Genomic DNA, 12286 nt, shown 5'->3' with positions numbered 1-12286 from the left:
TGACACTGTCTAACCATCTCATCCTTTGCCGTCCCCGTCTTCTTTGACCTTCAATCTTTCCCAGCATCAGGGTCTTCTCCAGTGAGTGCTCCCTTCTCATTTGGTGGCCAAAGTATTTGAGCTTCAGTTTCATTATCTGGCCTTCCAGGGAACAGTCAGGGTTGATTTCTTTGAGGATTGACTGATTTGTTCTTCTTGCAGTCCAAGGGACTCTCAAGAGTCTTCTCCAGCACCATAGTTCAAAAGAATCTATTCTTCGGCGCTCGGCCTTCCTTATAGTCCAACTCTCACAGCCATACATGACTACTGGGAATACCATTGCTTTGACCATGCGGACTTTTGTTGGCAGGGTGATGTCTCTACTTTTTATCATGCTGTTTAGGTTCGCCATCGCTTTCCTCCCAAGGAGCAGGCGTCTTTTAATTTCATGGCTGCAGTCACAGTCTGCGGTGATCTGGGATCCCAGGAACGTGAAGTCTGTCACTACTTCCACGACTTCCCCTTCTATTTGCCAAGGAGTGATGGGGCCGGATGCCATGATCTTAGTTTTTTTGATGTTGAGCTTCAAGCCCACTTTTGCGCTCTCCTCTTTTACTCTGAGCAAGAGGCTCTTTAGATCCTTTTCACTTTCAGCCATTAGAGTGGTATCATCTGCATATCTGAGGTTGTTGATCTTTTCCCCAGCAATCTTAATTCCCGCTTGTGATTCATCCAGGCCAGCATTTCGCATGATGTACTCTGCATATATATTAAATAAGCAAGGTGACAGTATACATCCTTGTCGTACTCCTTTTCCTATGCTGAACCAATCAGTTGTTCCGTATCCGGTTCTAACTGTCGCTTCTTGGCCCTTATACAGGTTTCTCAAGAGACATGTGAGGTGGTCTGGTACTCCCATCTCTTTAAGGACCTGCCATAGTTTGTTGTGATCCACACAGTCAAAAGCTTTAGCATAGTCAATGAAGCAGAAGTAGATATTTTTCTGGTACTCTCTTGCTTTCTCCATAATCCAGCGAATGTTGGCAATTTGATCTCTAGTTCCTCTACCTCTTCGAAACCCAGCTTGTACTTCTGGCAGTTCTCTATCCATGTACTGTTGAAGCCTAGCTTGTAGGATCTTGAGCATGACCTTGCTAGCGTGTGATATGAGTGCAATTGTGCGATAGTTTGAACATTCCTTGGCATTGCCCTTCTTTGGCATTGGAATGTATACTGACCTTTTCCAATCCTGTGGCCACTGTTGCGTTTTCCAAATTTGCTGGCAAATTGAGTGTAGCACTTTAACAGCATCATCTTCTAAGACTTTGAATAGCTCAGCTGGGATACCATCACCTCCACTAGCTTTGTTGTTAGCAATGCTTTCTAAGGCCCATTTCACTTCACATTCCAGGATGTCTGGCTCGAGGTCAGTGATTATACCGTCGTGGTTGTCGAGGACATCAAGGTCTTTCTTGTATAGTTCTTCTGTGTATTCTTGCCATCTTTTCCTAATCTCTTCTGCTTCTGTTAGATCCCTACCGTTTTTGTCCTTTATCATGGCCAGCTTTGCATGGAACGTTCCCTTGCTTTCTCCAATTTTCTTGAAGAGATCTCTAGTCCTTCCCATTCTATTGTTTTCTTCTATTACTTTGCACTGTTCATTCAGGAAGGCCTCCTTATCTCTCCTTGCTGTTCTCTGGAAATCTGCATTCAAACAAACTAAGCAAAGTTAAACCCTTCTAAATCCATTGACCCACAGATGGATTAGAAGGGTGTAACTCTTTTTAGGATTTCACAAGGAAAAACCATTAATGGGCCTTTCCCCCAAGAATTTGCATAATCCGAAAAATGATGCTAGTGCCCCTTGCTACACATCTTGTAGAGACACGCCGCTTGAAAAGATCTCCATCGAAAAACATTCCTAAGATGCCATGATCTGTAGAGAAAACAAAGGCCATGTATCTATCATTAATGATTCTGATGATGATCATGTCAGTTTTTAATAATCCTGGTGCTCTCCTTTTCTGGTTTTGTTTGGTTTGATGTTTTTAATGTTACCAACAATGGATGTGATCTTGTTCTTATTAATATTTCTATTTATATTAATGTTCGTGTTTCTGTGGGGTTTTTTAAAAGTTTGTCTTCTTGGTGTAGCAGTCTAATTTTTATAGATAAAATAAAACAAAGCTAAAGGATGAGTTACCTATGGGAGTACCTTTCCAGCCAGAAAAAAAGAAAAGAAAACATTTGGATCCTTGGTTTAAAAAAACAACAACATGGCACATTTTGCATCTTTTCCCTGCTGCCCCCCCCCCAGCCAATGACTGAGCTGCCCTCTGGCATGTGGGAGTCTCTGAGGAAATCCGCTGTCTGAATCAGCCGAGACTGTGGTTGTGACAGAAGCCAATTTCCTCCAGATGGTCCCAGATGGGGTTTGTCTCTTGTGTGGGTCCTCAGTTCCCTCTCTGGGACAGTTAAGACATGAGAAGGGAAAGAACGAGGTTGCTGTCATTCCTTTCAGGACCAAACATTTCTTTTCAAGGTGAGCTTGATACGTTTGCCCAAATATGGACTTGCATTCATGGATTTATGGTTGAAGAATCTACGAACCTTTGGAATTCCATAGAATTTGGAAGCATATCCCAGAATTTTCAGTGTTCAAGAAGAAGATTGATGCGTTTTGGGGACCTTTATGTCTAAACCACCAACACCGATCCCACCAAGCACACTTCAAAATTCAAAACATTTCAAGTCTATTCGTAGGTCTGTTGGCACTTCTCCTGAGTCAGTGCCTTGAAAACATTCACCTTTTCCCTCACCTAAGTATAGCTAGCAACTAATCCACTGCTGTGATCATTAACATTAAATTATCAGTTGGACAAATGTGTTGCAACAGATTCTGGTCTTTACCTCCCTCATTTTCTTTATCTGCACATGTGGCCACCGTTTCAGCAAGACTCACCTCCTAATTTATTCTTTGACTGCAACATCTTGGTGCTTGGGGGGGGTCAACAGTGGGATGGCTTCTAATGTCCTGGCCCCACTGGTGGACCTCCTGATGGCACTGGTATTTCTGGCCACTGTGTGATACAGAGTGTTGGACTGGATGGGCCTTTGGCCTGATCCAACATTGGCATCTCTTATGTTCTTATGTTCTTAACACTCTTGGTTATTTTATGTCATCCCACCCCATGCTTTTAATTTTTTTACATCTTAGCAAATTTATCCAATTTAGCATCTTTTTTAAAAAGTAAGGAGAGGATTCTATTACCTGAGCATGTTGTTACTGTGTTTGTGCCCTGCTTTTCAGCCCATAAAAAAACCCAATTAACTTCCAAAGAGGCTTATAGAAGGTTACAAAAATAATACGAAACTCAATTAAAATTCAGTTTAAGATATATCAAACTACCTTATAATAAGCCAGCCTTGTTTATCTAGGCTAGTAGTGGCTCCCCTGACAGTGTGTAGCAATGGTGTTTTCGAACATCTGCGATCTGAAATCCTTTTACCTGGAAATGTCTGGGAATGAACCTGAAACCTCATACCTGGGCTCTACCTCTTAGCTGTGGCCCATCCCTTTGTTTGGCTTCACAGGGGTGAATCAGTGGGTGAAGCTCATCTTGTTGGCCTTTCAGCCCTCGCTCAGTCCCAAATATGGTTGCCAATCTGTGATTTTTAAAGTAGGAAGGCGGACGGTGTCAGTGGGCCCTGCCCAATTTTGCTGACTTTGGGAGGTGGTAAATAATTATTTTGCTATGTCAAGGGGTAGACCCTAGTGGGTTACATTGGATGTGAAATCTATTTTGTGTGTGTGTGTGTATGTTAGGCACTGGGCCTGGGAGAACAGAGTATGGGGTCATGAAGGAGAAAAACTACTATTCAGCAAAACACTGAATGAGAGGGAAAATACTAAAGGGGCACTGGAAAAATGCCTGAGGGTTGACAGCACAAGTTGCCGACCAGGGTCCTGAATTTTCAGTTCCTCTCATCTACAAAATCATGATGTGGCCTCAAACTTGAAACTTTCCCTGCTAAAACATGCCAGTAACTATTCAAATGTTTTCTTGCTCCAGGCCAGTTTTTAAAGTTCTTGTAGTATAGCTGAAGACAGCTAAGGCCTGCCCAATTTTGGAACCTGAGGAGAAAAATCCTCCTTGTGTTGACTCTTGCACAACTCCCCTTTATTTTAGGGAGGTTGGTTTGGGTAGGAAAATTTCCCATTGAATTGTGCTACTGTATGTCAGATCTGCCTGTTTGCTGTAGGGTTGCCAACTCCTGGTTGGGAAATTCCTGGAGATTTTTTTGTGGGGGGGGGGGGGCTTGGGGAGGTGAAGGGACCTGTGCAGGGTATAATACAATAGAGTTTGCTTTTCAAAGGAGCCATTTTCTCCAGGGGAACTGATTTTTGTAGTCTGGAGATCAGTTGTAATTCTGGGAGTTCTCTAGGCCCCACCTGGACTCTGCTGCCCTTAACAGTGTGCAAAATGTACTCAAGTACTCAAGAGAGCCAGTTTGGTGTAGTGGTTAAGTGTGCGGACTCTAATCTGGGAGAACCGGGTTTGATTCCCCACTCCTCCACTTGCACCTGCTGATGTGACCTTGGATCAGTCACAAGCTCTGGCACAGCTGTCCTTGAAAGAGCAGTTTCTGTCAAGAGCTCTCTAAGCCCCACCCACCTCACAGGGTGTCTGTTGTGGGGAGGGGAAGGGAAAGGAGTTTGTAAGCTGCTCTGAGACACCTTTGGAGTAGTGAAGGGTGGGGTATAAATCCAATCTCTTCTTCTTCAAGTCTACATATGGTGGTGGGCAATCCAGTCCGGGAGAGGATGTGTCCCAAAGAAAGACTGGAGAGGCCAATTTAATCAGCAAAATGGACATGAGTGTGGGTGTTGAACATTCCCTGCTCCCATGTCTTGTTTTCTTGCCCCTTTTCCCTCCAACTGTACTTCAGTGACAGAAGTGAGTCGGGAAGGGAGAGAGAAAAGCCTGTGCTGACAGATTTCAGGGACATAAGCAGTGTTCCCTCTAAGCTGAGTTAGTGTGAGCTAGCTCACAGTTTTTTAGCCTCCGGCTCACACATTTTTGTTCCAGCTCAGGAAGGACGGCTCCGGAGCAAACTAATTAATGCAGTAGCGAAATTGCTCGCTCACAGCCTGAATGCCAGTAGCTCACAAAGTAGAATTTTTGCTCACAAGACTCCAAACCTTAGAGGGAACATTGGACATAAGCCAGTGTAAGGTCCAGCTCCTCTCATGTTTGCACCTCTTTTTTGCTTTTAATTGAATTTGGGTTGTCAGCTCTGGGTTGAGATATGCTTGGAGAGTCTGGGGGTAGAGTCTGGGGAGGGCGGGGTTTAAGGAGAGTCCACCCTCCAGAGTAGCCATTTTCTCCAGGGGAACTGATCTTGGCCATCTGCAGATCGATTGTAGTTGTGGGAGATCTCCAGGTGCCACCTGGAGGTTGGTAACCCTATTTGTACATGACTGGAAGAGAACAGTTATTGAACACTTGGATCTTGTTGCTAATGTCATGGTTAATCCTAGAGAGGTTCATTTCAAAAGATGAAAAAAATTGCTTATGCAAGGGCTGAGGATTCTCTTCATGCATCTGATGAATGCTTAAGCATCAATAAATCTGTTAGGCCTTGAGGTGTTATGAGATTCCTTTTATTTTATTACTGTTATTTTATTTTATTTTGCTGATGCAAAAGACTAACATGGCTATGCCACTGGAATTTATATGTAAAAAAATGCCGAAGTATCTACTTGAGTGAAAAATGAATAAAGAGACAGTTTTCCTTAAGGGCTTGTCTGGTAATGTTTCAACACTTTAATGACAATCTGTCAGTGCAGGAAGCAATTCTAGTAGGTTTTGTGCAGAAGGTTTATTCTGCTCTGTGCTCTCTTTTGTGACAATTAATACTAATGGATTCATAAAACTCCAGTCAGCTGCCTTGAGTTTTAAAGGGTAGAGTATAAATATTCTAATAAATAAATAAAAAATTAAAACCTGGAAGGGTAGCTTTGAGAAGAGAAAAAAAGGTGAGCTGAAATTGTTGATGTCAGTGGTATCACAACATCCTACGGCAGGGATGTCAAACATGCAGCCCAGGGGATCTGGATCAGGCCCCGGAGGGCTTCTATCAGGCCCGCAGTGGAACTGGCTGTCTTCTGCTTCTTCTTCCAGTTCTGCTGCTGCTGTGTCATTGTAGGTTTGCATCTTACAGATACACACCTGAACAGCATACTCAAGATTACAGCAGCACAGAAATTTTGATGCAATAATTCAGAGCAAGAGGTTTCAGTTATCAGACAGTGTTAAATAAACAAAATATTGCAAGAGTGCTAATGTTTTAAGCATGTTTTTATTTTGAGTAAAAAAACCCTTTGTGTTTGTGTCCTTTATAAAGTTTATATCTGCACTACCTGGCACTGCATTTTATGACACACATGTCCCAGCCCAACAAGATCTCATTTATGCCAGATCCGGCCCTCATAACAGATGAGTTCGACACCCCTGACTTAGAGTCCCTGGCTGACCAGTTTGTTTTATTAATTTAGGTAATTTATATGCCTCCTCTCTAGAGTCCTGCTCAAGGTTGCTTACAAGTAAAACAATACAACATAATCATTAGAAAATACATTATCAATATTAAAAGTAAACAAAACCGATTTCAGACTGCCACTTCTACATCTTTTACCTAGTTTGCCAGTTCTCTTAGGGCTGGGTAGCTGGGCCTGCCGTTGCCAACATTAATACCAGAGAAATGAAATAAGGGAGGTAACCGAAAGAATGACCGGAAAACTAAAAAAAAAAAAAAAGTAGTGTCTGTTAGTATATCTGGAAAACAACAATCAAAACTCAGCCATTGGGGCAAAAAAATACATAGATCTATAATAATGTGAACTGTGATGCAGGATAACTATGCAATTTGTACCCTGCACAATTATTTATTTTTTTATCTAGAGAATTTATATGCCCAAATAAATACCCAAGGTGACTCCCAGAATAAAATCATAACATATAATAGTTTTTAAAAAATAAAACCTCAGTAAAGTGCAGTGTTATTTCTTATTATTTTAATTACATTATTTTAAAAGCCTTTCCAGAATAAATATGCTTTCATATGCCGCAAAGCCTACAATGAGGGTGCATCATATTTTCTGGAGGAGGGATTTCCACAGTTTGGGAACTGCATCTTAGAAGACCTTATTAATTGCCACCAGCCAAACTTCAGCCAGCAGGGATTACCATTAGGGATGGGCACAAACTGGCACACAAACTAAAGTTTTTGATGAATTTTGGCCAGTTTATAGTTTGCAAACTGAAATTCATGGCAGGTCAACTGGCACAAACTTTCAAGCAGTTCATGGCAGTTTGTGTGATTCATGAATGGGTATATTTCCAGAGAGACTGTCTCTTTTCACCAAACTTTGCCAAAAGTTTACCAAACTTCAAACTCTGTTTACCAAACTTCAAATAACAGGGGGAGAGGACTTGGAGAGCATGTAGAGGAGCATCCAGGGGAGATTCCCTGTGACTTTGACTTGCACAGGATCTATTTTATATACTCCCGAACCTGCACCTGTCATTTCCCCAGAAAGCAGTTTCCTGGGGGCACCTGCTTTGGGGGGCTGTAACTTGGACCCCCTAAATTCAATCCTCACCAAACTTGGAGGGCAGGTAGATGAGAGTAGGCCAGAGGTCCCCTGTGATTTTGGTGTCTCTAGCATGGTGGGGGTGGTTCTTCTGCATCACAAACTTACAAACCAAACTGTTTTGTTTGGCAGTTAAAGGTTTATGAGGCTTTGTGGTTCACGAAATGGGCATGCCACAAACCTCGAATCACATTTTCCTGGTTTGCGCCCATCCCTAATTACCATAGGGAGCCACCCCTCTTGTTATCTGAAATCAGACCTGTTTGTACATGGGAAGCAGTCCTTCAGGTACTTTGGACCCAAGCCTGTACAGCTTCAAAGACCACCATTTTGAATTAGGCCCGGGAACGAATTGGAAGGCAATTCAGTTGGCTGCTTATTGCATGCTAAAGTTACCAGACTGCTGTCAAGACAGGTCCACACAGAGTACTTCATAGTAGTCTAATCTGTATGCTACCAAGACATTGGCTAAATTAACCTTCTCCTGCTGGTAAAACTAGCCTGAGCTCACTGTTTCTATGACTGGCTTATCCAGAGACAATGAAGAGCCCAAGAATTTTTTAAAGTTTATTTACTTCATATATAGATTGACTTTCTCACTGAGAGTCAGGATGGATTACAAAATGTAAAGAACAGTTCAATCAGATGGCAAGGACCTCCAGTGAGCAATGCAGTTGGATTAGGACTAGGAATATACTCGGACTGCCTGCCTAGTCCTTCAGGGGGAGTACAATCTGGTGCATTGTGCACTGAGTGATTCAGAAATGTCTTTTTTCTTTTGCCTTTTCAGAGACCGTCAGTTACCCGGATGCTCAGGATGCTGGGCATGGAAGTGCTTCTTTGCGTAGATTACCTGTCCGACCTACAACCTATTCAGGTACAGTCTCTAGGAAAGTGTCCCCTCCTTCAGTTAGTTATATGCAAATATAGTGTGCACACATGCATGTATTGTTTTAGTTTCTTCTAGGGACCCCTGTCCCACACCTCAACATACCACATTAAAATGGGGGAAAATATCTACCTGGCAGTAAAAAGCATCACAAATAGTAACGGTTGTAATAAAAAAACCCACACTAACAAAAACAGTAACATATCCAAAGCATCAGAGTCAGAGGTAGCATAATAAAAAGATAAAACCTGTAATCAGCAGTAAAATGAAAAGAAGAAATTAGGGTTGCCAACCTCCAGGTAGTGGCTGGAGATCTACTGTGATTACAACTGATCTCCCCACAACAGAAATCAGTTCACCTGGAGAAAATGGCTGAGAGAAATCCCTGAAATCACCTGAAATCCCTCCCCTCCCCAAACTCCGCCCTCCTCAGGCTCCACCCTCAAATTCTCCAGGTATTTCTCAACCCAGAGCTGGCAACCCTGTATGTCATGCACTCTGAATGCTGGAACAGTTCTTAGTCTCGGCTTTTCCCCTCTGGCTTCAGCTGGCCTGTCCATATCTCTATCTTTTTTTTAAAGCACCACCTATTGGCTTAATCATGTTCCTCCTTCACATTACTAAAAAGATTTATGTGTTAAAAACAGTCGATTACACTGATAATAGACAACAGGCGCCCCCACAGCCGTTTGGTGTCTGATAATACTAGAAAGTAGAAACATGTAGAACCTGACTGCATTGTCCCCTATGTTCACTCTAGATGGAGTAGTGAATATATATTCCCATAGCAACAAAGGCACACACAGATCACTTCTGCCACATTTATGATGATACAACAACATCTTAGGCCCAAAGGACACATTCAATTTTATTAATTTTATTTACGTTATTTATAGTTCGCCTTTCTCATTCGGGCTCAAACTGGGTTACATGGAGTGAGTCAAGACCATCAGCAGGATGGGGCATTCGATAAACTATGCAATAGGATTAGGGTTGTAGAACCAACCAGAAATCTAAAAACAGAACTGAAGCAAAGCATATTAATGTGACATATTAAATGATGCACAATTACACAGCAGGATCAAGCTATACATGGCTATACGCAGTATAGCTTGCTGTAAGGTAAAGGTAAAGGTTCCCTTGCTCGAAAGCCAGTCGAATCCGACTCTAGGGTTGCGGTGCTCATCTCCGTTTCAAAGCCGAAGAGCCAGCGCTGTCCGAAGACGTTTCCATGGTCACGTGGCCGGCATGACTAAACACCAAGGTGCACGGAACGCTGTTACCTTCCCACTGAAGTGGTCCCTATTTATCTACTTGCAATTTCTTGCTTTTGAACTGCTAGGTTGGCAGGAGCTGGAACTAGAGACGGGAGCTCACTCCGTCATGTGGCAACTCAGGTCTCGAACTGCTGAACTACCGACCTTCCACAGCCTGCAGTTCAGCGTCTTAACCACTTGAGCCACTGCAGCTCCTGGCATAGCTTGCTGTAAGTGGTCCCTAATCTTGATCTTCACAGTCCCTAATCATGATCACCAAATGGCAGCTGCATAGCAATTTAAAAAGCTGCAGGGGCTTGATAAGAACATAGAAACGGCCCTGCTGGATCAGACCAGTGGTCTATCTTGTCCAGCATCTTGTCTCACACGGCAGCCAACGGATGGCCGAGACATTCCCCTGATATTGCCTCCTGGCTTTGGGAATCAGAGCTTTAGTGCCTCTGAATGTGGAGGTCCCCCTCAGTCACCATGGTTAGCAGCTACTGATAAACCTATCCTCCATGAATCTATCTAAGCTCTTAACATAAGAGATGCCAATGTTGGATCAGGCCAACGCTCTGTGTCACACAGTGGCCAGAAATACCAGGTCCACCAGTGGGGCTTTTTAAAGCTGTTTATTCCTGTGGCCATCACTACATCCTCAGGCAGCAAATTCCACAATTTAATCACTCTCTGTATAAAGAAGAATTTCCTTTTGTCCATCCTGAATCTGCTGCCCATCAGCTTCATTTGATGCCCTCAAGTTCTAGTATTTTGAGAGAGGGAGAAACATTTCTCTTTGTCAACTCACTCCACCCCGTGCATAATTTTATAAAGCTCTTAGTTGTCGCTTTTATAAACTGAAAAAGATTCTTCAATCTTTTTTCCTCATAGGGAAGGTGCTCCAACCCCCTAATAATCTTGGTTGCCCTCTTCTTGATTTAGATTGGGACTGCAGCATGGGAGAAGGTTTCCTTGCCTTCCTTCCTGTGCTGTTTTCCTGGTACAAAATGGCCCAGGGATGCATTATTTGTCCCACTGGGATACTGCGTGTGCACTGGATGCTTGCTTGTGCAGCCCCACAATGGAGCTAATAACACCCTCCCAACCATTTCATGTCAGGAAAACAACAGGGAGGGAGGCAAGAAACACCCCCCCCCCCATGGCACTGCAGTCTTGACCAGAATTGGGCACTGCCACAGGGAACATGCGGTTGGCATCCTGTGACAAGTCCCCATTGGGACCATGTGTTAAGCATAATGTGTAGCTTGGCCTTTAGTGTACAACACAGGGTCATAGAGCTATGTACTCATTATTTATTCTTTAAATTTATATCCCACCTTTCTTCTTGAAACACAAAACTCAAAGTGGGTTGCAACCACTGTTCCCTCTAAGCTGAGTTAGTGTGAGCTAGCTCACAGTTTTCTAGCTTCCGGCTCACACATTTTTGTCTTAGCTCAGGAAGAAGGGCTCCAGAGCAAACTAATTTATGCAGTAGCCAAATCGCTCGCTCACAACTTTAATGCCAGTAGCTCACAAAGTAGAATTTTTGCTCACAAGACTCCACAGCTTAGAGGGAACATTGCAACTATGTGAAAATTTCGTAAAACTCTGTAAAAACCCAGACCGATTTGCAACCAAATAGGGAATGTGAGATTGCCATGTCAACCACGCAGATAAAATTCAGAAGGTGATTGAAAGCCCTGCTATTTGATCTGATCCACACATACAGTAAGCAACACACTATAGCTCTTCATAGTTCTCTTTGAACATTTGTTTTGGCTCCATCCACTTTGGCTTATTTGCTCCACAATCATTCATGTGCAATTTGGGGAATCTTGGCAAGGGTGAAAAGCTGAGTGTCGATTTCCCCTCCAATACGGACTATAGTGGCTGGAGAAGGGTTTGTCATGCCTGCCACTTGCCAAGGGGTTAATAGAATTGGTTCTACAGTAAAAGACACTAATCCATGGAGTGTGGGAATTGGCTGTACTGGCCTGGCGTTATGAGCACAGTCAATCTGCATGCTAAATAAATACACGCTACCCTGAGTCTCTGTTTTGCCATACTTTTGCAATCTTATACATGACCTTTCTAGTTCAGCGATCTTCACCCCATAGATCAGAAACCTTGGGTGGATCACAGAACATAATCTGTGCAACACAAGCACTTACAGAATCATCCTCTTCTCATGCTTCCTCCACTGGGGCTAAGGCAGTCTTGGACATGTACAGGAAACACATACCTTCAGTACCACCCCAACGAGGTCCAGATGCTCCAGAAGCAGCGCCTCTGCATGCAGGTTTCCTCCCATGTTGCTGACCTCCTTCAGTTTGGCACCCCAAATGTCTGCTTCCATCACTTGGATGGTGAACTGATCCTGACACATAGCTTAATTAATTGGTCACTGGACCCAGCTATGAGGAATGCGGGGAAAGGCTGTAGCCATAATGGGGCCGGTGGATGCTCTACCCCAGCTAGAGCCAAAACTCACCAATACGTTTT

The 12286-nt window shown here is 43.3% G+C and overlaps 1 protein-coding gene across 1 annotated transcript in view; it reads left to right on the top strand.

Moving 5' to 3' along the window:
• The window catches only part of EMID1 (EMI domain containing 1), a 105096-nt gene that overhangs the window by 39912 nt on the left and 52898 nt on the right, over nucleotides 1-12286 (top strand). The window contains exon 4 of the mRNA XM_015406014.1: nucleotides 8427-8513. Within this exon, the coding sequence (XP_015261500.1) occupies nucleotides 8427-8513 (87 nt within the window). The remainder of the gene's footprint in view (nucleotides 1-8426; nucleotides 8514-12286) is intronic.

The sequence above is a fragment of the Gekko japonicus genome, unplaced genomic scaffold (genome assembly GCF_001447785.1).
Source record: "Gekko japonicus isolate JY-2015 unplaced genomic scaffold, Gekko_japonicus_V1.1 scaffold431, whole genome shotgun sequence".
Classification (NCBI taxonomy): domain Eukaryota; kingdom Metazoa; phylum Chordata; class Lepidosauria; order Squamata; family Gekkonidae; genus Gekko; species Gekko japonicus.
The sequence above is the reverse complement of the archived record's forward strand: the minus strand, read 5'-3'. Positions and strand labels throughout refer to the sequence as shown.